This window comes from Patella vulgata, chromosome 3, assembly GCF_932274485.2.
Source record: "Patella vulgata chromosome 3, xgPatVulg1.2, whole genome shotgun sequence".
NCBI classification, from domain to species: domain Eukaryota; kingdom Metazoa; phylum Mollusca; class Gastropoda; family Patellidae; genus Patella; species Patella vulgata.
Window position 1 is genome coordinate 27,540,810 of NC_065881.2, and position 27,146 is coordinate 27,567,955.

At 36.9% G+C, this 27,146-nt stretch overlaps 1 protein-coding gene across 1 annotated transcript in view; it reads left to right on the forward strand.

Annotated features, from left to right (window-relative positions):
* The window catches only part of LOC126816900 (leucine zipper putative tumor suppressor 2 homolog), a 58,606-nt gene that overhangs the window by 22,163 nt on the left and 9,297 nt on the right, over positions 1-27,146 (forward strand). Inside the window, exon 2 of the mRNA XM_050543709.2 lies at positions 15,204-15,627. Within this exon, the coding sequence (XP_050399666.1) occupies positions 15,217-15,627 (411 nt within the window). The 5' untranslated portion in view covers positions 15,204-15,216. The remainder of the gene's footprint in view (positions 1-15,203; positions 15,628-27,146) is intronic.

Below are 27,146 nucleotides of genomic sequence, written 5' to 3' on the forward strand. Positions count from 1 at the left end.
TCGAGCAGGATCAAACAAGCGGACACCATCCCTCATTTCTTGTATAATAGCCGCTTTAGACTGATGGAATGCACTGGTGAGATCATCTGTCCACTCAAATTTCATAGAGGGTTTTAGCAAGGTGCAGAATGGTTTCATTTGTTTTGTTCTGGCCGAAGCATAGGCACCCTGGTTGATGAGTCCAAACCATGCCCTTGCCCCGGTGATATCCGTAGGGATCAGAAAATTACGAACAGCATCAATAAACTTGGCACTCGGTCGGATATTGGTGGGTGTAATTGTCAAGCCTGCAAAATCCACGTTGTCTTGTGCAAATTGAAACTTGCCAGGATTAAGTGTGATTCCATTTCTTGCATACATGTCAAGCCACTCACATGTCTGGAAAAAAGCAGCCTTAACAGAGTCTGCCCACATACAGGTATCATCAACACATTTAACCTTGTTGTCGAAATTGGAGATGATACCATCGAATCGCTGAGTATAGGCATCACCACTGGCTAGAAATCCCTGAGGAGCGACTTTGTAGCGATATCGACCCCTTGGCGTGATGAAGGTGGTGAAGTGCCGATCCTCCTCATGTATAGGCACAGAATGGTATCCGTTCCATGCATCTGTCACCGTTTTCTTTGTATTTTGTGGAACTTTATCAGCAAGATGAAATGGGCTGGGCACATGGTGTGTTTGACAGACAGAACAACAGTTGAGAGGTTGAAAGTCAACAGTTCTTCTGGGGGTGCCGTCAGCTTTACTCGTGACCACCATCCTTGAGCACCAAGTTGTAGGTGTGGTGGGACTCACTCGCTCGAGCACACCAATGTGGACGTCTCTCTCAAGGTCAGCGTGCACCTTTTCTTGCCAGTGGATAGGTACTAACGCTGGTTTATGAACTGCAATCGGTTTAGAATCAGGGTCAATGTGAAGTTGAAGTGGGTCACAAGACGTAAGCGGCAATGGTTGATGCTCACAAACATTGAATACAGTTGATCCATAGTACTCAAGCAACCACTTCTTCAGGTTGTCAACATTCTCGTCTGTGGCCTCTAGCCCAGGTGGAAGCTCTGTTGGCCGCAGTGGGGGCTCATTTTGCCGTCTTGGACAGGAGCATGGTACATCAACAGGAATATGGCGGGAGGTAGCAATCTCAGAAGAATTTACGTTGCATATAGGAAATTCTGGGTGGATCATTCCCAGTGAGGCAAGAGCTTCTCTGCAGAGAAAAGCCTTATTCATTGTTTCTGAGACATAGCATAGTAGCGGAGTGGATTTGGGAGGTAACGCATTGGTGGTTCTAACATCAATAGCAATAGCTCCAATCACACCTAGATCTTCTTTGATGGCTCCGCGCATGGTAAGTTTTACTGGAAGAAGGTCTTGCTTTGTGATTCCAAGGTTATTGACATACTGTAAAGGTATTATCGAACTTTGACACCCTGTATCAGCTACCATAGCCATGTTCACAGATTTCAGTTTTGAAGTGTCATTCATAGGGTACCCAAACGATGTGTGGTCCTGAGGAACTGGTGTGACTGTCACCATAATCATTGGATGTGGCTGTGAAGGGCGTTCAATCCATTGGCCCTCAAACACATGGTGTTGGAGACGATGTAATGTTTGTATATTATCTGATTGGCTATCTTCAGACACAGTACATAACTGATCATACACATAACCGACGACATTGACATTCTTGTCTTTGTGCGAACCTGAATTGTCACATGGTCTGTTGTTTTGATGCTTATTGTTCTTATTGTGTGGACAGTTCCTGGATGATGAATCACGGTGACCCCATGCACTACAATTGACACATTTGCTGCAACATGACGTTAAGTGGCCTCTACCAGCACATTTTACATATGTGAATGTCCACGCCTCACAATGTTTAGCTCTTGTTTTACGGTCATTTCTCAAACCGTGTAATGGGCCACCACATGCCCAACATTTCTTAGCAGGTTGTTTGTTTGACTGTAACCACTGTAACCCAGGTATCATTTAATCTTGTGTATCTAGCACTAATTTCTTTCACATTCGTTTAATATCAAATCTTTGTTTAAAAATTCGTAGAAATTGTTTAAAATCACCAAAAATCATCTAATTTGTACACATGTCCAGTTTAAAGCTGACCGATTAATTTTGATAATGAGTGTCCAATTTACAAGTATTTAATTTCCTGATCACTGTTCAAAAATTAATCTTTATACATCATTAATCAATTGGGTTGTTTATTTTTTAACAATGATTGAGAAATTAAACACTTGTAAATTGGACACTCATTATCAAAATTGAATGGTCATCTTTAAACTGAACAGAAGTACAAATTAAACGATTTATGGTGATTTTAAACAGTTTTTACAACTTTTTAAACAAAGATTTGATATTAAACGATGCCCCTTATCAAATTGTCTTTTATAATCTCCTCACTGTAGTCGAAAACATGCGCACACCCTGGCTCTTTGCACATGGCTTTGTATTGGCATAAGGCCGTCTGACCCCGTAATGAAGCGAGATATGTTCGTATTCCAGTTGCAGGGGACTGTACCATACGATTTATCTTTAGTCTATGTACAAGCGTGCTCTCTTCTTTAACAGCTAGTCTCTTTATAGCATTGAAAGTTCGCTCTCTGACATTTTTGAAACATCACCCTGAATATCTCTCATTATGTCTGTTCTTAGGTCACTATCACAACAATAGAACAAGGCGGTCGGTATCATTGTCGTTGAAAAGCAGACCACTGATCTGGTTCGCATCCTGTACCAATTTACAGCGACTCTAACTTGAGCTTCGTGGGTGGTACTGTAGTTAGAGTTGGGTGGGCATTCTTCTCGTGGATCTGAAGGGCGGCAGTTAAAGCGCTGGCAAATGCTGCCCCCAGGTCCTGGGATTCCCATTCACAACCGGCAACTGGACAAGTCAGTTTTGTCATTTTCAGAGATATAGGATGATAACTGTTCTAAAATGGTTCTCTTTTGTGGACATAAAGTCTTTACTTTCCTCTTATTGATTTATTGATCATCTTAAAGGATGTCCACAAAGATCTGAAAGTAGACATGACATATACTATTCAAAAAAAGTAGGGGATATTTGATTTTTAAGTGTTATTAAAGTCACCTAATGAAACTGACGAAGAAACAAATGACAAAATGAAATGAAGTTCACATTCATCGATTTATTCCAAATGATCGTTAGACTAAGTAAGGCACAGACTGACCATTATAAGGGTAAAATGATACCCGGGGTCAAACAGCAAAGTTACCACAGCATCACAACCAAGTCAGTAACGGGTAAATCCTCCTCTGTTTGCCAAACAAGCATTGATCCGACGTGGCATACTCCTAATGAGACGTCTAAGGTCATTTTGGTCCAGATTGTCCCATTCCTGTTGCAACGCAGCAGCAAGTTCTTGGACATTGGCAGGACGTTGTTGACGTTGACGTAACCTCTGTCCAAGCATGTCCCAGACATGCTCGATGGGGGAGAGGTCGGGACTCAGTGCTGGCCAAGGTAATGTGGTGATGTTCTGTTGTTGGAGGTAACCTGTAACGATCCTGGCCCTGTGACATCTTGCGTTGTCATCCTGGAAGATGAAACGGCGGCCATGACGTCGTGCGAACGGCACAACATGGACTGCCAAGATGTTGTCCCGGTAGTACTGGCCTGTAACACGCCCTGCAACAACATGTAAAGCCGTTCTTCCAGCAACAGTGATGCCTCCCCACACCATAACAGAACCACCCCCAAATCGATCATGTCTGATGACGTTAACGTCTTGGAAGCGCTCGTTTCGACGACGCCACACCCTCCTACGTCTGTCCAAAAATCAACAGTGAACCTTGACTCATCTGAAAACATCACATTGCTCCAGCGTCGATTATCCCAGTGTTGACGATCCCTACACCAACGACGTCTTGCCTGAATGTGATGATCTCTCAAACAAGGGATCACGCGAGGACGTCGGGCGCGAAGGTGACCCCTATGCAGTCGATTCCGAATCGTCTGGCCACTCACTCTCACACCAGTGTCTGTTTGAAGACGAGCGCTGATCTGATTTGCTGTGATGACACGATTTCTCAAGGCCAAGGTACGGATAAATCGATCCTGGGCTTGAGTTGTCGCCCTTGGTCGACCTGAGCGTGGTCTGTCCTGTACAGATTGTGTATCACGGTATCTGGACCATAGCCTGCTTATGACAGACTGAGAAACATTCATCGTCCGCGCCACAACCGCCTGTGTTGTGCCGATCTGTAGCATGCCAAGGGCACGTAACCTTTCATTTTGGGTAAGCCGACGCATATCAAAATTGGTTTTCTGGTCACTAAAACAATTAAACTGATGTTTCCACCCTGGAATTCAATGCCACAATGACTGTAACATTCAAAGTCAGAGTCGTGCAAATCTTGGGTTGGACCCCCATGATGATCCCAAGCATCACCTGCATTCCATGCGGTAGCTATTGATGCGTTTGGGCGTCACATGTAACTGGAAATGTTTCGTCTGTTACATGTAGGTTCTATAGTGACTTTTTTCGTAGTCATTTGCATATTTTAGTATTATGCCCCCAAAATCAAATATCCCCTACTTTTTTTGAATAGTATATATAGTACTTAGTTAATATCTCAATATAATATCATTCGTAATCAACCCATTTACATGTAACCTACCTCACCACATTTCTCCCACCTTGTCTTTGTAATGGATTCTGCACTTTCCTCTTAACACTGACTTAAGTGAACAATACAAGTTAATTGGGTCAAGTTAAGTGTCGCTATTTTGTATAGATTCTATAACTGCAATGTGTTCCTCGTAAAGCACGCCATTTTGTGTTGACAAACAACACACATGAATGTAGACAATAACGTAATTGGTCGATTGTGAAAAAAATGATCATGTGACGCGCCGAACGACTTTGAATTCTGCCCAGTGACTTTGCGCACTATGAATTTACTTTCAATAAATAATTCAGATTTCAAAGAAGAATATCATTGAAGATCTTTTAATTGTTTTGTAGAAAATCGCAGCAAATGATTATCTCTATATTAACTTAACACTGATAAAATATCTTCTAGACCGGATTTGTAGGAATGAAAATGTTTTTACATCGAGAATTTGTGCACATGGAATGTGGCCTAATTAGTGTGTTTGCTACTAAGAATTGGATTTTCTAAAAAAAAAAATGGTTGTTCCATTATCACCGGGTTACGGCTAGGGATTCTTACATCTAGTTGATTTTATTTACTAAGGGTTTAGGCTAGGGTTTGATATATTGTTTGTTTTAGGTCAAGGTGATTACTGGTCTTATTTAATCAAATTTACTGTGCATTAAGATGTCTTTCAGATTTTGATTTTTATACGCCCACATTGAAATATGGTTGTATATTGTCGTCGCCCCTGTCCGTCCATCAGTTTGACGGTCCGGCGTCCACATTTGATTGTCCAATTTACAAGTGATTAATTTCTCAATCACTGTTAAAAAATAAATTACCCAATTGATTAATGATGTATAATTAATTTTTTAACAGTGGTCAGGAAATTAAATGCTTGTAAATTGGACACTCATTATCAAAATTAATCAGTCAGCTTCAAACTGGACACGATTATAAATTAGATGATTTTTGGTGATTTTAAACGATTTTTATATGCCTAAATTGACATGTGGTCGTATATTGTCGTCGCTAGTGCTCCTACGGTTAGGACTTTTTGTTATTCGAATAGCCGTAGCTATTAACCGGTTAGTAACCATTAACCGTATGGTATCAATTTTAAACATAAAACAGACCTTGTCAGGAGGTGCGAGTCATTACTCGTGCCCACGCTATACTCGCCTAAAAGGCATTACACGCGCAAAAATTTCAGGAATTTTTTCAGACATATACAATTCTTTATTGAAAATTTAAACTATCATAGGGCCGTAGTTATTTATTTACCTGGTTAACTTGGTTCATTTGAAACATTTTTTAATTCAATATAACGATAATATACATGTACAAAACAATGCTCTGTTTCCCTTCGTACGTGACAGATGGCGGTAATAGTACGATTACACAATGTTACTAAGAATAGAATAAAGTAAATTGGAAGGCGTCTATTGATTGGACAATAAAGAAATAATTCCTCGCTTCCATGTAGAATTTTTATGATTGGTTAATTTAACTAAAAACCAAAGTAGAATTCTTGCGAGAAATTACAAGATATGAAACGTGTTGAATGTCGAAACGAATCTAGTATAATGTCATTTTCTAGCCTTTATGATTATATTTTGAATGGTGGTTACGTTTTGAAGTAAATAATAAACAAGGTAGAATATAGTTAGAAATGTCGAGAAGTATTTAGATTGGATTAACAATAGCTAAAGTCAGAACAAGGTCCGTTGACTTTGCCGTATGACTACGACGAGTGCTATTAATAGTATTATTTTTTAGCAGTCGACATCGTAGGACGACTGTTACATTCTAAGATTTTCAAACATCAAATACAAGGTTTGTTATAAAGAGGAATATAATCAGACACAACTCTGTGTAATGGGGGATATCTCCGAATAACCGTACCGTTGAATTCGAACCGTTTAACCGTCCAGTTCTAACGGTTTACGGATATCCGACTAGTTGTAGGAGCACTAGTCGTCGCCCCGTCTGTCCACCGGTCCAGAGTCCACTATTGCTTGTGGACCCTCTAGAGGCTAAAGTTAATATCCGATTGACTTTAAATTTATACAGTGTTTAAGGTCATGAAACAAAGAAGCCTATTGATTTTCAGCGATTTCCGATAATTACTGCCAAAAGTTATAGCCCTTGATCACCTCAAAAAATCTTGTGAACGCTCTAGAGGTCAAAGTTAATATCAGATTGACTTTTAATTTATACACAGTGATTAAGGTCATGAGACAAAGAAGCGTATTGATTTTCAGCGATTTCCGATAATTACTGACAGAGTTATGGCCCTTGATCACTTGAAAAAATCTTGTGGACGCTCTAGAGGTCATAGTTAATATCCGATTGAGTTTAAATTTATACACAGTGCTTAAGGTCATGAGACGAAGAAGCCTATTGATTTTCAGCAATTTCCGTTAATTACTGCCAGAGTTATGGCCCTTGATCACTTTGAAAAATCTTGTAGGTTAAAGTTAATATCTGATTGACTTTAAATTTATACACAGTGTTTAAGGTCATGAAACGAAGAAGTCTAGTCATTTTCAGCGATTTTCGATAATTACTGCCAGAGTTATGGCCCTTGATCACTTCAATAAATCTTGTGGACGCTCTAGAGGCCAAAGTTTATATCCGATTGACTTTAAATTTATACACAGTGTTTACGGTCATAAGACGAAGAAGCCTATTGATTTTCAGCAATTTCCGATACTTACTGCCAGAGTTATGGCCCTTGATCACTTCAAAAAATCTTGTGGATGCTCTAGAGGCTAAAGTTAATATCCGATTGACTTTAAATTTATACACAGTGTTTGAGGTCATGAGACAAAGAATCCTATTCATTTTCAGTGATTTTCGATAATTACTGATCACTTTGAAAAATCTTGTGACGCTCTAGAGGCTAAAGTTATCATCCGATTGACTTCAGATTGATAATGACTTCATGAGTTGTTACTCTTAACCAGATTTTAGTGTAATATAAATGTTTCATTACCCAAAAAAGTAAAAATATGCGACAACACTTGTTGACTGCCCTGAAAATTTAGCTGCTGTGGGGGCGTATGTTTCGTTGGCTGGCAACCTATCTTTACAAATTTTTAAACAAAGATTTGATATTAAACGAATGTGAAAGAAATTAGTGCTACATACACAAGATTAAATACCTGGGTTACGATGTCTAGAGGCTAAAGTTAATATTCAATTGACTTTAAATTTATACACAGTGTTTGAGGCCATGAGACGAAGAATCCTTTTGATTTTCAGCGATTTCTGATAATTACTGCCAGAGGTATGACCCTTGATCACTTTAAAAAATCTTGTCCCGCTCTAGAGGCTAAAGTTAATAACCGATTGGCTTTAAATTGCTACACAGTGTTTAAGGTCATGAGACGAAGAATCCTATTGATTTTCAGCGATTTCCGATAATTTTTATACGCCCACATTTTCATGTGGACTTATATTGTCATCGCCCCTGTCCCTCCACAATTTGTTTGTGGACACTCTACAGGTCACAATTCTTATCCGATTTTGACAAAACTTGAAATATAGGTTTATTTCCCAAAGATCTCGGTTGCTTTCGATATTGGCATGTATCGGATTGAAACTCCATGGATTATGGCCCCTGTTTGTACGAAAAATGTGGTCGTATATTGTCGTCGGCCCCGTCCTTCCGTCCGGCGTCCACAATTGCTTGTGGACGCTCTAGAGGCTAATGTTAATATCCGATTGACTTTAAATTTATACACAGTGTTTAAGGTCATGAGACGAAGAAGTCTATTCATTTTCAGTGATTTTCGATAATTACTCCCAGAGTTATGGCCCTTGATCACTTCAAAAAATCTTGTGGATGCTCTAGAGGCCAAAGTTAATATCCGATTGACTTTAAATTTATACACAGTGCTTAAGGTCATGAGACGAAGATGCCTATTGATTTTCAGCGATTTCCGATAATTACTGCCAGAGTTATGGCCCTTGATCACTTAAAAAAATCTTGTAGATGCTCTAGAGGTCATAGTTAATATCCGATTGACTTTAAATTTATACACAGTGTTACGATAATTACTGCCAGAGTTATGGCCCTTGATCACTTTGGAAAATCTTGTGGACGCTCTAGAGGCTAAAGTCAATAACCGATTGACTTTAAATTTATACAGTGTTTAAGGTCATGAGACAAAGAAGTCTATTCATTTTCAGTGATTTTCCATAATTACTGTCACAGTTATGGCCCTTGATCACTTTGAAAAAATCTTGTTACGCTCTAGAGGCTAAAGTTATCATCCGATTGACTTCAGATTGATACACTGGGTTTAAGAACTTGAGACGAACAAGTATATTGATTTTCAATGAATTTTTATGACTTGAACAGCTAAATCCATGATATTAAAAGTTTTGTATACTAAACGTTAGCATGGGGCAGAACTTTATATAAACCAAACAAATGCTAATGGTTTTCTGATAATTACTTCATGAGTTGTTACTCTTAATCAGATTTTAGTGTATTATAAATGTTTCATTACCGAAAGAAGTAAAAATATGTGACAACTCTTGTTGACTGCCCGGACGATATTACTGCTGTGGGCGTATGTTTCGTTGCCTGGCAACTTATCTTTTTATTTAGATGTTCTGTTCTGCATTGGTTGCTTTCGTTCAATAAAATTATTTTTAGATCAGATATGTACGAATGTCCCTTTAAGGTCACACACAATAAGAAAAAAAGAAAATAAATAAGGGGGGGGGGGAATGCTATCAAAATCACACCGACAAACGTTTTTTTTTTTATTATTATTTTTATTTGTTTGACGTCTTCATCATATTAAGTTTAATTGAACTGAACCGCATATACTTAAATCGTTAGTAGGCTTATGTCAGTCGAGGAAAAAAAGTAACCTTTCAGTAATTATGACATTTTAAACTTCATTTAATATGGTATAAATAGAGAATCTCCTACCAGTCTTTTTTGATATCTAAAAATATCAACACAAGTTGATAAAGTAACAAAAAACGAGGCTCCGCCGAGTTTTTTTTACTTTATCAACGAGTGTTGATATTTTTTGATATCAAAAAAGACTGGTAGGAGATTTTATTTATCACCCAATCCCTTCTTACATGCACAAATAGATAAATATAGTTCTTTGCTGTAGATTTCACTTTTACTGAACATTAAGGCGTAGTGATACATCATTTTTTGACAGCAATTCAACCATTGCAAAGTCCTTTATATTGACCCAGTGTTTCCATCAAGGTCAACTGAATAACAATAGTTCATTTTTAATAAAAAAAAAGGTACTTTTTATAATAAATGAACTGTTCTTTGAAAATAAAAAAAAGTAGTTCCGTTTCAACTAACCAATCAAATTCATGTAAAGCGATATCTCCTAAGGAGTAGATTATGAAATATATCACACAAGCGATATCTACTGTAGAATGTATTATTGGGTGATAATATGGTATATCAATGTTGTGGACCCTCTTGAGGTCACAACTTTCTTTTGATTTTGATAAAACTTGAAATATAAGTTTATAACCCAAAGATCTTGGTTCCTTTCGATATTCGCGCATATCAGATAGTAACTTCCAGAATTATGGCCCCTGATTGTACAAAAAATCACGTTTTTAGCTTGAGGTGCCTCTAGAGGTCACAATTTTAATCTGATTTAAAAAAAATACCCGAACTTAACTTCCTGGATTATGCCCCCTGATTGTTCGAAAAATGGCATTTTTATACGCCCACAAAGAAATGTGGTCGTATATCGCCGTCGCACCGGTCCGTCCGTCCGTCCACAATGTCTTGTGAACACTCTACAGATTACATTTATCATCTGATTGTTTTGAAATTGATATATGTTGTTTGCATTAGTGAGATGAAGAAGCCTATTTAATTTCACGAACTTCCGTTAATTTCTTCTGGAGTTATGGCCCTTGTTTCACTTTTTTGCACCTTGACAAAAGTTATCAACCGATCTATATGAAATTTATATGCATCATTTAAATTAGTAAAACAAAGAAGCCTATTGAATATCTGCAATTTTCGTTAATTACATCTAGAGTTATGGCCCTTGTTTCACTTTGTTGAATCTTGTGAACGCTCTAATGAGAAAGTTATCATCCGATCTGTTTGAAATTGATATGCATCATTTAAATTAGTGAAATGAAGAATCCTATTGAATTTCAGCAATTTCCATTAATTACACTGTGAGTTATGTCCCTGGTTTCACTTTGTTGTACTTTGTGAATGCTCTAACGACAAAAGTTATTATCCAATCTGTATGAAATTTATATGTATCATTTAAATTAGTAAAACGAACAAGCCTATTGAGTTTCAGCAAATTTCTGTTAATTACATCTGGAGTTATGGCTCTTGTTTCACTTTGTTGAATCTTGTGAACGCTTGAACGACAAAAGTTATCACCTAATCTGTATGAAATTCATATGCATCATTTAAATTAGTGAAATAAAGAAGCCTATTGAATGTCAGCAATATCCATCAATTACTTCTAGACTTATGGCCCTTGTTTTACTTTGTTGAACCTTGTGAACATTCGAGCGACAAAAGTTATCATCCGATCTGTATGAAATTTATATGCATTATTTGAATTAGTAAAATGAAAAAGCCTGTCGAATTTCAACAATTTCTGTAGATTACTTCCAGAGTTACGGCACTTGTTTTAGTTTTTAGAACCTTGTGAACCCTCAAACGACGAAAATTATAATGTCATCTGTATGAAATTGTCTATTAAATTCCCCTAATTACCCACAAAAGAATAAATATGTGACAACCCTTGTCGACAGCTCGGACGATTTAGCTGCTGTGGGCGTATGTTTTGTTGCCTGGCAACCTATCTTTAGCTTACCGATTCTCTAGAGGTCACAAATTTTTTGGGTGATTTTAAAAACCGTTTAAATATTTCACCATTCCACCATAATAAAGGTTGAATTCGAATTTCGGGAAAATCGAAATGAAACTGCCCAACAAAATGGACGCTATTTGTACGCAAATTGTGTAAAACTATGCAATACGAAGGTTGTCGACCTGATGAAACTTAAAACATATCTTTATATCCCAAAGATCTCAGTCCCTTTTGATATTTGCACATTTCAGACCATAACTTTCTGGATTATTGCCCCTGATTGTACAAAAAATCCCGTTTGTTATTAGCTTGTTCTCTAACCATCTCTTGCAAAATGTGGGTGTATTAGTCTGGAGGCTCAGCACGGGGGGGTGTCCATCAAATGGGCACAAAACCAGACCCAACTTTTCTAGAGTAAAAGTTTGTGTAGAATACGATGCAGAGTGTTAATCAGTTCGCCGTTGGGGCGTTTTCGAGATATTCGGGGTCAAAGGTCAAATGGGTTCATTTGCACTGAAAGTGAATGCGCGGTCATTCTTGTATCATGAAAATAAGCTGAAAATGATCGAAAGTAATCACACTTTCAATAAAAATGTAAACTTGCTAAATTCACCTTTGTTCTTTGTGACCCCAGAGGTCAAAAGGTCACATTTTCCGTTTCAACACTAGGAAGATTTAAAGTAATAAATGTCGGGGTAAAATATAAAAACTAAAGCGAAATCTGTTCTAATTAATAATAGGAACATTTAAAATTTATCTTTAGGTGGTCTTAGCACCAAACTTTTACTTTGGAACGACGTAAATAATCTTGCATAACAGAACCAAAACGCTTCGAGCCTGTTTCAAAAATACGTAAAAACTGTTAAATCAAAATCTCTCCGAATTAGTTTTACAACGAATGATATACATAATGATACTAGTTGTCTGAAAAAAACAATTAAATAGTTCCATGGCTTGACTCCAGCCTGCAGGCCGCGTCACAAAGCCTGTCAAAATTTTCCCCTCTAACATTTACCAATACGACATATATACAATACACAATGCATTCGTCGGTTTTATCTGCGTCCATGTTCCGGCGAAATTCATAAAAACTCATAAAAAGTTTTCAAACTTTTAATCTTGTCGCCAGATGCGTGTTTTCCCGTCACAGATTAAGGTCGGTTTTCCTAGACTGGGATTCTCGGAAATCCATGCGACCTGCACGCTGCAGTCCAACACTGAAACTATTCAATTGTTTTTCAGATAACTAGTATCATTATGTATAACAATCGTTGTAAAAATAAATCGGAGAGATTTCGATTTGACAGTTTTTACGTATTTTTGAAACAGGTTTCAAAGTGTGTTGGTTCTGTTATGCAAGATCATTTTCGACGTTCCAAAGTAAAAGTTCGGTGCTAAGACCACCTAAAGATAAATTTGAAATGTTCCCATTATTAATTAGAACAGGTTTCGCTTTAATTTTTTTATTTTACGTTGACATTTTTTAGCTTTAAATCTTCCTAGTGCAAAAACGGTAAATTTCACCTTTTGACCTCCAGGGTCACTAATAATAAAGGTGAATTTAGCAAGTTTACATTTTCATTGAAAGTGTGATTACTTTCGATCATTTTCAGCTTCCTTTTATAATACAAGAATGACTGCGCATTCACTTTCAGTGCAAATGAACTCATTTGACCTTTGACCCCGAATATCTCGAAAACGCCCCAACGGCGGACTGATTACCTCTCGGCATCGTATTCTACGCAAAATTTGGGTCTGGTTTTGTGCCCATTTGATGGACCCCACCCCCTGCACTGAGCCTCAAGTCTATATCCTGCCTGGCAGCCGCTGGTTGGATCATTGTTTGCGAGGATAATTATTTGTTTCGGCGCCGCCATGATTTGCAATGCAAAGTGGAGTAAGCTATTTTGATGTGCTCGTTTGTTTTCAGTTCTGGGATATTCTCGAGACTTTCAATACTAATCTTGATATATTTTTTGATCCAATCAAGATTAGTATTGAAGTGTTGAGAATATCTTGGCCTACATGCTTTCAGTGGTAATGACTATCTGTTTTTCTTTTTCAAGATAATTCCAACATTCTAAGTGCGATGATGAGAATAGATTCATTACCTTGACTAAATTCGATGATGAGTATTTTCTGCTTAGGCTAATGAGCGATAAGCAATTTGATTGGTCAAGACTTTAGAACATAACAACTCTGCTTTAATTGAGGTAGAATGTTTAAACTTGATGTAGATGTTCATTAGGTGAATGTCTTGACTGAGTTCAATGATTAATATTTTAAACTTAAGCTAAGCAGAGCTAAGCAATTTCATTGGACGTTGCTTTGGGACAAGATAAATTTGATTCTATCTGATAGAGAGTGATGAAACTTAGTGAATAGTTGATAATCAGTTTGATTGCTTGATGTTTTTGAAAAAAATAAATGTGCGATTAATATATGTTTCATATATTTATTTGGAGATTTCAGCCTCACTGTTGGCTTGTTTTTTATACATCGGAGATTGCGTTTGGAGTATCCCCTTTATCTTAGTTTGCTAAATACCAGTGTACATGCTGACTGAAAGTCGACTTTCTGAGTACATATCCTATGGAAACGGAGAATCTGAAATTTTATGATGCCAGAGAATATATGTTTTGGGTGAAAGGAGCTTTTGAACAGTAATTGATGTCAAGAAAATCTGTGCTGTTATGACTTACATTTGCGTTAATTTGACAGATGGATGATGATTGTTAAAAAACATCCAAAATTCGTTTAGTGTGTACGTCCAGACTATGAAAACGTCATCTATAAAACGTCCATAGAAATCTAGTTTTAATAAGCAGTATCAAAACTTCCCTTTCCCACGTGCATGTCCATATATAGTGAATATTTGCTCTGAGCACGAGCTCCCAGTGTGCCAGAGCCTGTTTCGTCGTCAATGAGAAATTCGTCTTTGGACATTCAACACCTCAAGGTATGACCAAATTTCTTAGAGGTTAAATTTGGCTGTGTGGGACACCCTACTATATGTAGGGGCACCCTACTATAATATGTAGGGGCACCCTACTATATGTAGACAAATGTTTGTATGTAAAAATGTCACTTACTTTAAAATCCCCGTACGCAAATAGTGTAAACATCTGGTATATCAAGGTTGTGGGCCCTCTAGAGGTCACAATTTTGATCCAATTTTGATGAAACTTGAAATGCATGTTTATAACCCAAAGATGTTGGCTGCTTTCAATATTTGCGCATATCAGATCGTAACATCCTGAATTACAATGTATGTCCCCTGATCTAATTGTACGAGAAATCCCTCAAGAGGTCACAATTATTATCTGATTTAAAAAACTATTCGAATATATCACCGTTACACTGTAATGTTGGTTGAGTTCGAATTTTGTGAAAATCAGACGAAAAATGGCCGCCCCTCTACTCAAATAGTGTAAACATCTGGACCTGAGTTCACAAAGCATTCTTTGTGAATTATGTCCCTTGATGTTACAAAAAATCGCTTTTTGTTTAACTTGTTCTCTATCCATCTCTTGCAAAATGTGGGCGTATCCTGTCTGGCAGCCGCTTAGAGATGTAGCAGTCCTTAGATGTAGTCGCAGAGAGTTCCATGTATGTGCTGCCAAAAAAATTCAGCCAACATGTGCTATGTACATGTACTTGTATAAGAAACTTGCAGTCTAGGATTAATACTGTATTTAGAATTGTTTGTCTTTTCAGACTAAAATGGTATATGTATTTCAACGCAACTTGCTTGAATGAATTCAGCTATAGGACGGTTTGTGCAGATATGGATCAAAGTGGTGTATACAGTCCTGTCCCTAAATATTCTGATGATCCACGTGAGATGAAATATAATCCAAATCGAGTCAATGTGGATTGCACCCATATTTCTTCAAGATCAGAATCAAATCCAAGCACAGAAGAATTTATGACCCCGAGTTCGATTACAGATCATCGTATGAATTTAGAGACAGTTGTTTCCCATTCTGTAACAAATTGTAGTTTGGTTTGTCAGAAATGCTGTTCTGTCCACATTGAGAATAGTAATGTTACAAATCCAAGGTGTTATTCTTCACCAGTGTATAAGGAAGTTGAGCAAGTCCCTCCCAGACTTGCTCCTGTCAGTGGTGTACTGGGTCAGGTTGGTATGATTAAAGGGGTTTATAATACAGATGTGACGTTGTCCTTTGATGTTGACATGATATTATTTTAAATACTGTATGGGCAACATACCAATCGTACATTATTTTATACTAGATGAAATATTGGCATAGCGTGACATTTTCATTCAAATAGTGTCAAAGTTTTAAGTTATTTAAATGGAGCAAGACATTGTGTAATATACAAAAACAAAACTAGAAATAAGTTTTTCGACCATTATCAGTTGTAGGTCTTTCTTTAGGCCTGAAATGTTATCTAAATTATTAATTAGACAATAATTAAATTACCAAAACCATAATCAACTCTCGATGCCATCTGATGCCTCCGATATTTAGTGGATTCAAGTACGTTTTGTACTGGATGCGGTTATTTAAAAATGGACAATCAAGACATTGTTTATTTTATGGTGACAACAGTAGTAATGATAATTGAGGCTAACCTCTAATTATATAGCTGATTCCTTGGATCATAGTGAAGTAATTTAACTGAAGTTTTCCAAATATTCTCTTTTCATTATCTATTTTTTATACGCCCACATTTTCATATGGACCTATTATGCCATCAGCCCTGTCATGGATTATGGATCCTGATTGTACGAAAAATCACATTTTTAGTTTATGGACAATCTGGAGGTCACAATGTTCATCTGATTTTGATGAAACTTGAAATGCATGTTTATAACCAAAAGATTTTTCATATGGACCTATTATGCCGTCAGCCCTGTCATGGATTATGGACCCTGATTGTACGAAAATCACATTTTTAGCTTATGGACAATCTAGAGGTCACAATGTTCATCTGATTTTGATGAAACTTGAAATGCATGTTTATAACCAAAAGATTTTTCATATGGACCTATTATGCCGTCGGCCCTGTCATGGATTATGGACCCTGATTGTACGAAAAATCACATTTTTAGCTTATTTTTTATACGCCCACATTTTCATATGGACCTATTATGCCGTCAGCCCTGTCATGGATTATGGACCCTGATTGTACGAAAATCACATTTTTAGCTTATGGACAATCTAGAGGTCACAATGTTCATCTGATTTTGATGAAACTTGAAATGCATGTTTATAACCAAAAGATTTTTCATATGGACCTATTATGCCGTCGGCCCTGTCATGGATTATGGACCCTGATTGTACGAAAAATCACATTTTTAGCTTATGGACAATCTGGAGGTCACAATGTTCTTCTGATTTTGATGAAACTTGAAATGCATGTTTATAACCAAAAGATCTTGGTTTCTTTCGATATTCGCGCATATCGGATCATAACTTCCGGAATTATGCCTCCTGATTACATGAAAAATCGCTTTTTTTAGCCTGTCGTACACAAGCAAATTTTCTTTGAAAAATGGAGATTTGTCAAAGAAATTTGCTCGTATACAAGAGGAAATTTGCCACCTATTCCACAACCCATGGCCGCTATTCTACGCGTCAAAGGCATCATATTCGTAATCACGCTGGGAAATCACTATTCTGAATTTTTTGTACACAAGTTGGCTTTCTTTTTGTTCTATGAATGCGGTTCCCTCACAGTTCCGGTCTTCTTATACTATATTTCTTCACGCGGTCCTGTAAAACTTCATTTGGGTATAATATGTCAGGAAAGCACACAAATTTATCTTTATATCTGGCTTTTAATGACTTATTAACCCGTTTCCTTTGAAAAATCTCCTCTTGTCAAAATTTCACCAATTCTTTAAATATTATTGTCACTTTTGAACAAATTCTAATTATTCTATGGTATATATCGACAGGTGACGGTGTCGCGGATATTTCATTACCACCTAAATAAATATACATAGTCTCCAGTTTCCTCCCACAGCTAAAGACCTCTATACGTGCAAGCGAATTTTTGAAATGTAGACCCGAAATGACCTAGTTTGTGTCGAGTGGACGTTAAACCCCACCTCTCTCTCTCTCTCGTTATCGAAATGACAATCTCTCTCTCCCACGTCAAGGATTAAGTTATTGCAATTTACTTAATGGACAATGTTTTATTTTAACAAAATTGCACAATGCAAATGTGTAATACTCTACTTGTATATACTTAACAATTAATCCACAGGGTTAAGATTGTTGATTGAGTAATCTAGGCCGTGGTGTCAACTTTCTAGCTAGTCTGCTTCTGTTTTTCCGTGCCAGCAAGTTTCGAGTGAAAAAAAAAGTACATCATTTAATTCTTCTAGTATTACTTTGTATTGCCAAACAATGTTTCTGTTATCCATTCTTTGACGTTTGGCAGAAAACTTAAAATAAATACAGGCTTACTTATCAATGTGCGATGGTATTTGAATTTCGCGGTGATTTGGTTTTAACAGATCACATGACAAGGCTCGCCAATCAGACACACACGAAGAAAGGTTCATGAGGTCGTGTGGTGAAAGGTCACCTGCACTTTGTTTATGTTTTGGTACGGTGGCGGAAGGATGGCTAAAACTGCATACTTCGTGTACATTTTGTTAAACACACTGAGCTAAAACCATTCACTGTGACAAGCTGGGAAAAATTTAAGTTATGTGCTAACCAGTGGATTAAATTAGATGGAAATGGCAGACTTGCACGGAGACAAATGCTGATTTGTTGGACAAAGAACTCCAGGAATGTGCAGACAAAACTCTCACTGAGGTATAGGCTACTAATACTAATAGTAAATACAGACTTCTCACATTCCACGTTACCAACGTAAACAAAACTGTGTATGAAACATTATCACGATTCCAAAATTGTTGAAGAAAGTGATGTGTAGAAACAAGCAGCAAAAAGAAAAAGAACTAGATCTGCATAGCAGATATCAAAGCTTTCATATAAACTGCAAAAGGGGTTATTAGAATCTATGAATCAACAACCACTTTGACGGAAGATATTCTCTCGGCTAAAAAATCTTTTTTCTCTCAGCTACGAGAGATACGTAGAATTAAACCGGCCCAGAGCCGATCGTGTTGATAAGAAGCTGCTTATTTGACATTGACACATAACCGAAGGTGAATAGGCCTACCCGTCCAGTTAATACAATGGGCAATCTCACATCGGCCCACTAAAGAGAGGCACATACTAGTCGCCTCCTACTTCCCCAAGACATTATAGTCCAAACCTTGACTCTCATACATGTAAACCATTTGGTACTACATGTACATGTATTTCGTACTTATATCATATTAAACCCCTCGGCCGCCATGTTGAATCACACAGTATTTAACGTTCTATATCCTAACATCTTTATGAAATCAACGACAAATCTAAACTTGGGCACTCCAACCATTTTTATTTTTATATCATTCTGGTTTTTTTAAATAAGTAATTTTATCACAAATTATAGTGAAGACTGGACCGGATAATGTGCATAGTACTAATAGCAATCACATACGGAAGAGGCGATAAGATCCCTTTGCATTTGGAATTTCAAAATTAATTAAAAGCAAATTTAAAATTCCGAAAATGGGTTGTTGTTTTTTTTTGCTGAAACTCCTTTTTTTTAATCTGATCAAAATGGGAAGTCACAGAGTCCGGGTGGTAATAGGCGTATTGTGTCCAAATTTCATGGATTTCGGACAATCGGTGTCGTGGCGAAATTCCACTTTTTTCGCTTTTACAGAAGCTGTAAATGGCGGAAAAAACGAACGGCAGGAACCGTGTCAAGAACAAATGACCTGAACGAATGCAGGTATCGCCTTGAAGTTTTCAGTGCACCTGGGTACCAACTTGAAAAGTTCCTCGCCGGAATTTGGTAGTCATCGTACCTTTGGTTCCAGCGTGGCGCATGCACAAAGTCAAAAGAAATTACGGTCGATTTTGGGATTTTGGGTATATTTCGGAGTGGTTTGGTATGTGACGGTGGATCGGGGACCCAGATTGATCTATTATAATAAGCGTTGAAGAATGAACAAATTTTGGCGACTGGGGTTGATTTGCTCTGCCCAGGCAACGTTCGGGTGGTCCGATTGCCTTTAAATTTGCACAGACTGTACCTTGGGATTCTAGCTATCACATATTAAAAATAGAAGAGTGTGGGATTCCGAGAACGTTCAAAATTCGAAACCCACCCCCACCCATCAAAGTTTTTTTTTGCTTAAAAAATTGCCGTATTTTATCGAATTTTTATTGTTCTTGATATCTGAGCATTTTCTCCTATTAATATGTGATAAATATCATTGCGGCGCAGCCAACCGCTAGAAATTCCAGAGATTTGGACCACCGGAAAGATGCCTCAGCAGTCAAAAAAGGTCAAAATAGGCGATTTCGGTTTCTAGTGTCGATACATCATTACGGTCATTTTAAAAAATTGTCTTTTAAGGATAATGTGTATAGTACCAATACCTATCACATATGGAAGAGGCGATAAAATCTCTTTGCATTTGCAATTTCAAAATGAATTAAAACCAATATTAAATTCCGAAAATCTTTTTTTTGCTAAAACTCTCTCTTTTTTTAATCGGATCAAAATGGGAGTAAGGCACAGAGTCCGGGGTGGTAATGGGCGTATTGTGTCCAAATTTCATGGTTTTCGGACAATCGGCGCCGGTGTCGTGGCGAAATTCCTCTTTTTTCCCCCTATAGAAGCCGTAAATTGACTTAGAAAAAAAAAAAAAACGGCAGTTGACCTGGAACTGTGCCAAGAACAAACGACTTGAACGAATGCAGGTATCACCTTGAAATTTTCAGGGTACCTAGGTACCAACGTGAAAAGTTCCTCGCCGGAATTTGGTATTCATGGTACCTTTGGTTCGAGCGTAGCGCATCCGCGAAATCAAAATAAGCTAAACTCGAAAACAACCTTGTCGGCACGGAAAACATCAAAGGTGAAATTCAAATTTTTAAAATATTCAAATACCAAACATTCGACCATAATCAAGGCTATCTTGAAATTTGGTACTTATGGTACCTTTGGTTCCAGCGTAGCACATGCGTAAAGTCAAAACCAGCTAAACTCGAAAACATCAAAGGCGAAATTCGAATTTTTGAAATATTCAAATACCAAACATTCGACCATGATCCAGGCTATCCTGAAATATATAAATTTCGGTAATAGGGGACAGATTCTTTAAGCCACAACCAATTGTGTATGTTTTCAAGCCCATTAATGTGGATTTTTCACTGTTTTTCATTTTCAATTCAAAATGGCGTCCATCAGTTGACCTAAATCAAAATTCTGCGTGGAACATTGTTTAGACATTCCTTCAAGGATTCGGAAAATATAATTGCCTTGTCTGTAAGTAAAATATCAAAAAAGCCTTAGGGATTTTTCACATTTCAAGATGGTGACACTTCCGGTTTGGGCTACAAACTCAATTTTTTGTGTTCGAATCAGTAGTGTCGTAGCTAGCAAAGAAAAACAATTTCAAGGCAATCAGACTTATATTTCGTCGATTTTTTTGAAAACTTTGATCCTTAATTTCATCAAGGGGAGATAATACAGAAAATTTCTAATGACATTTTTCAAGTTGTATCGGTAAGATCTACTTACATACTTAATTTCATGAAAATCGTGCAACTATTAAGTTGTCAAGTTGATTTTAACTTCCGGTTCGAAATCACAGTGACGAATTTTCGAAAATCCGAAATTGCAGATTTGAAGTAAATGATTCAAGGTACTCAAAGAATTTTTTTTTTAGTAAAATAGGTCAAATAGTCACAAATTTACAGCAAAGTAAGTCAAATGGATTTGTTCGTAAAATTCGGTGATTTCGGATGTGTAAAACGTTTTGAAAATATACCTATTCCAAAGCCACCACCCATTCTTGGGGGGGTAGGTAAAAGTTTCAGAAAGATCCCACGGTTAGATTCTGAGATATAAGATTTGCAGGAACCCCCCCCCCCCCCAAAAAAAAAAAAAAATAATAATAATAATCTTAACAGAAACAATAAGCTTTCATATGTAATACATATGAAAGCTTAATAATACGTCTGGTTAATTTGTTAAGGGGATCATATCTTCACATTTTCCCATTTTCTTGCAAATGCAAGCTGATGAAGATATTCTCCTAAATGCATGACAACTAGACCAAGGACTACTCGGCCAAAGACCACTCAGACCAAGAAGCCCACTCAGTCCAAGACAGAAGACCACTCAATCTAAGACAGAAGACCACTATGGTAAAGACTGTGTCACCATTGAAGTGAAATACAATGTGCAGTACTCATACCCAAGTTGTTATGGAGAAAAATAGAACCAAAATAGATGAGTTGGTACAAGTGCACTTACTTTTTTGAAAAAACTATGTATAAATTATTTCTGCACCAGACTGAGTTTGCATGAGTCTTCTGGCTGAAAATGTCGCTGTGGCTTGCATCACCAGTCAAAAAGGGGGAATGTTCTGGCGCATTCCTCCCTGGTTGCCTTACTGTAGCTGTGGAAATTTAAGCCCCTCTTGTTAAACTCTATTGAACAAATGACAGCGTTAGGGTGACTAGAGATAAAGCACCAAACAAAATTTTCAATGTGAATGTACATAAGCTGCATTACAGATAGATGTACTTGTTACAAGTGAAAACTTTCTTGTATGGATTTGTGTATATTGTTCGAATATAAAAGTGACAGACAAACATATGCTGACAGTGACATTGATTTTAATAGTGATGATGATATTGATGAAATTATGTGATTTTTTATGAGTAGGCCTACACCTGTATACATGTATTTTTGTAAGCGGTTTTAAATATTACATATTTTAAACATGTTTTACTTAAATGTACTGTACATGTCAATAAATTTTCATATTACATTTTGTCACTTTATTATGCTTACTATGTTTTTATTTTACTTTTTTATTCTTATTCATTTCCGACGGTTTTCCCTTGTCAGTGGTGCCGGCTGAGGGGCTGACAAGGTACAAAGACAGCAGTCTAGTCGAAGACCTGTGTATACATTGGTGTGCACGTAAAAAGATCCCTTGGCAGTTGGAATTCGATATAAGCGTAGGCCATAGTGCTGTGCCCGGGCAAAATTTCCCTCATAGCACACTGTATGGCATACGCCCATCTTCATTAGCCCAGTACATGTAGAGGAGCAGAACAGTAGGACATTAAACCCCATTTCATTTCTAATTCATTTTACTAGAACCATTTTACTTAGGTAACTGTTTGTTTTTCTCTTATATGTACTTTTATTTACTGGTTGGTATATATCTTTGAATTTTGTACAGTGTATATAGGCACAAGACCTGATCTGTGTGTAAATACATGTATTCTGTGAATATAAGAACCTGAACAGTGCATTAGAAACCGTTCTCCAGTATTAATACACCTGTATGGTATTGTTGTGTACGAGGAAATTTATATAATTGCATTTGTTTATTATTTTTTTTTATTTCTTTCTTTAAATAAATGTACATATCTTATACTCTCTTATAGGGGGGTTGAAAGCATGTGCACCCTGTATCGTAAGGTCTGTCATTGAGTCCACTGGCGTGGTTTAGATTCCACGGTTGTACATGACAAGGAGAAGGGTCACCTGTCCAACCTCATGGGTTTTCTCCGGGTCCTCCGGTTTCCACCCAATGCTAAAGACCACTACGCGCAAGCGAATTATTGGAATAATTGAACCATGTGTTAGTCCCGAAATTACCTAGTTTGTGTCGAGTGGAAGTTAAACCCCATTTCTCTCTCTATACTCTTATAATAAGTTTATTGTTTTCTGTTTTAAAAAAAATAGTATAATTGATGAAGGTGAATTATTATTAATTGTATTGTTCAGATCACATGGTATTATTATTTTTGTTTTTTTTTAACATTATATATAATTATAATACCAAACCAGTATTTCAATCATGCCAAAATCGTTTTCATCTGTATTAAGTATATATTTATCTTGGATATTGTTTCACTGAAATAGTTTTGAAAAAATACATGTTTCCTGAAAATAACAGATTCATTCAATCATTGGTGCTATTTCCCTATTATTGGCCATATTTATGCCACAGATCATGGATTAGTCATCTTCGATGTGTCAATGCAACATTTAACAGGTGGTATTATCCAGTAATCCCGGCATATTTGCAGAGAAATTCTCTCACAAATGTAAACAAGCCCACGTGTTCCGTCTCGTAAAAGGTATTCCCTGGTCTATTTATGGCTATTGACCCGTGACCCAATGACGATCTTTGCTTTTACGGTTTCTGACTGGCTTAGAATTTGATTTTTTCACCCGATTATGGCTACACTTGACAAATATAGTTCGAGGCGTAATTCGAGTGCAGGACGTATTGTGCAATGCATAGGAAAAGAAATGTATGCGACAAAGACGGCCTACTGGTTTACTTATGTAACAAAGCGTCAGATTTTCACCCGGAATTTGCTGGGACGAGATGAAACGATTTTCGGGGCTAAATCACAGCCTAATCAAGTTCTGGTTTATTTATCTTATCAAAGAAACCGACAGAGCTGTAAAAGGGCCGCAAATGATAGTTTTGATGAAAGAAACATGTGCAATTTCGTTAATTTAAAATAAAATATTGTGCAGTAAGTAAATATGAAATAACTTAATAGTTGACATGAAAAATTGAATATAAACATTATGCAATTGTTTTGTTAAAGCGTTAATATTAAAATAAATACAAACTAGGTAATTTCGGGACTAACATATAGTTCGATATTATTTCATTTACTCGCTTGCACGAAGGGGTGTTTACCAGTGAGATGAAACCCACCAGACCAGAGAAAACCCACCTTGTTTGACAGACAACCCCACGCCTTGTCACTATCAAGTGGTAAGAGAGAGGTGGGTCATTTTGGGAATAAAATGTGGTACATGTATATAGTTACTTGTTTTTCTTATTTTAAGTTTGTCGTCTTGGAAACCAACTGCAAATCCAAAGAAGATGATTTATCTGAGTAGCAATCTAAAATCTATTTATCGGTTCTAAAGGGAGATAACTGGGTAAACGTCAATTTCCTGCAAAATATTGAATATATTTATGTTGCAGTAATTATACTAATGTGCTGAAATATTAGGTTTTTATTTGATCATATTGGGTATTATTGGGTTATTATTGGCTTGTTTTGGGTGGTATAGGGAGACAAATGGAACAGCCAGACATCAGTATCACATTTTAAGTACATTTCCCGTGTTATAGCTCTTTATTTTGCACCATTATGTTGTAGTATTTGGTAGTATGTGGTGATATTGAGGTGGTATTGGGTAGTATTGGGTAAATCGTCCCACCCCAATTCACAGAACAAATCCTACATAATAGGACTTGTTCTAAACCTAAGGATTTATCCGTAGGTCAGAAAATCTGTAACCTATAGGACAAATTTTCCTGTTCACATGAAAGGATTTAGCTTATGGATATAAAACCTCAGGATAAATCCATTAGTGTGAGTCAGCCTTAAGATCTTGGTTCCTTTCGATATTGGCATGTATCAGACCATAACTTCATGAATTATGGCCCTTGATTGTAAGGGCCATAAGCGTTTTTAGCTTGTGGACTCTATAGAGGTCACAATTTTTATACGCCCACATTTTCATGTGGACGTATACTTTTGTCGCCCCTGTCCGTACGGACGTCCGTCCACAGTTTGTTTGTGGACACTCTACAGTTCACAATTTTTGTCCAATTTCAACAAAACTTGAAAAATAGGTTTATCTCACTAAGATCTCAGTTCCTTTAGATATTGGCATGTATCGGACCGTAAATTCATGGATTATGACCCTTGATTGTACGAAAAATCACGTTTTTAGCTTATGAGTTATGGACCCTATAGAGCTCACAATTTTTATACGCCCACCACGGTTCAATTTAAACGGTATCGCATCGCAAAAGGTGATTCAAATCGTGGTAAAAGCAATAGAATTATTTTATTTATTAGCAAAAAATTGCTTTCAAACTTGTGAAGTGCGATTCATTATATTTTGGATGAAAATACTTCATTTGGATAAAAGTAGCACGACTAATTTCATTAATAAATCGGTAAATTGGAGAAAACAATACCGTGGACTGGATAACCTGCTCTAAATTACGTCAGACTGGTTCCTACGTCACTGCGCTTTCTGATTTCAATACAGGTAGCGGGCAGCCATCTTGCCAGGAGGAATTCCTCCCGGCAGTGCACATCTCTTTCTGCGCACATTCCCAATGTTAACAAAAACATGATCGGACGCTGAAGTATGCAATAAATGCAGCGGTAGTGTATGTTTAGCTTGTGGATTAGAGCCGAAACTATGCAATATTTTCTCAATAATGGAATTTAACGGTATAATAATTCATATTTTGGAATTTGAGAAATACAGCAATAAATCAAAGTAAAGATGACCGATTTACATAGCCGGTAGGCCTAAGATTGTATTTGATAATAATAAGAGCTGATTATAAGCTATCACTTTGTTTGGGTTTAAGATAACAATAAGAGGTCGCGCGATCAACGTTTAATTTGGCTAGAGCAATCTTAGACAATAAAGAAAAGTTTAACAAATCTCATAGCTTACTGATTTTAACGCTGAACGCCATCATTAGGGATGCATGTCTATTTTTAGTAACACTACGTCTGCCCACTACCTGTCTCTATATGCAAGTCAAAAAAGAGAGAAGTAGTGCCCAGGTCCAGGAAATATATTTGGCGCAAATTGGCCAGAATAATGTGCCGACATGGAAATGCCATAAAACAACATTTATTAAAGTAATATAAAATAAACTAAGACATGTTATTTAATTGTTAATGTTAATTGTTTATTTGTTAAGTGTTACATGTAAATGAATAATAAAACAAGACTAAAGATTATAGTATTGTTTGGTTATCAGAATTGCAAATTTTTGTGATGTACGGTTTATTGCTCCTCAAATCTGAGCAAATGATATTCAAATTATGAATTGATTAGCCAAAATGTGAATCTGTCAAAAAAATTTGCTACGCATTTGTTTTAGACTATATTGAACCCTGAAACTTGAAATGTAAGTTTATAACCCAAAGATCTCGGTTCCTTTCGATATTCGAGCATATCGGACCGTTACTTCCTGAATTATGGCCCCTGATTGTACGAAAAATTGCGTTTTTAGCTTGTGGACCCTATAGAGGTCATAATTTTTATCCGATTTAAAAAAACGTATAATTATATCACCGTTACACCATAAGGACGACTGACTTCGAATTTCGTGAAAATCGGCCCAAAATTGACAGACAAAATGGCTGCCCTTCGTTCTCAAATAACGTAAAAATTGGGTATTTCAAGGTTGTGGACCCTATATAGGTCACAATTTTTATCCGATTTTGTTAAAACTTGAAAATGTAAGTTTATAACCCAAAGATCTCGGTTCCTTTCGATATTCATGCATATCAGACCGTAACTTCCTGAATTATGGCCCCTGATTGTACGAAAAATCGCGTTTTTAGCTTGTGGACCCTATAGAGGTCATAATTTTTATCCGATTTAAAAAAACGTATTATTATATCACCGTTACACCCTAAGGACGGCTAAGTTTGAATTTCGTGAAAATCGGCCCAAAACTGACAGACAAAATGGCCGCCCCTTGTTCTCAAATAGCTTAAAAATATG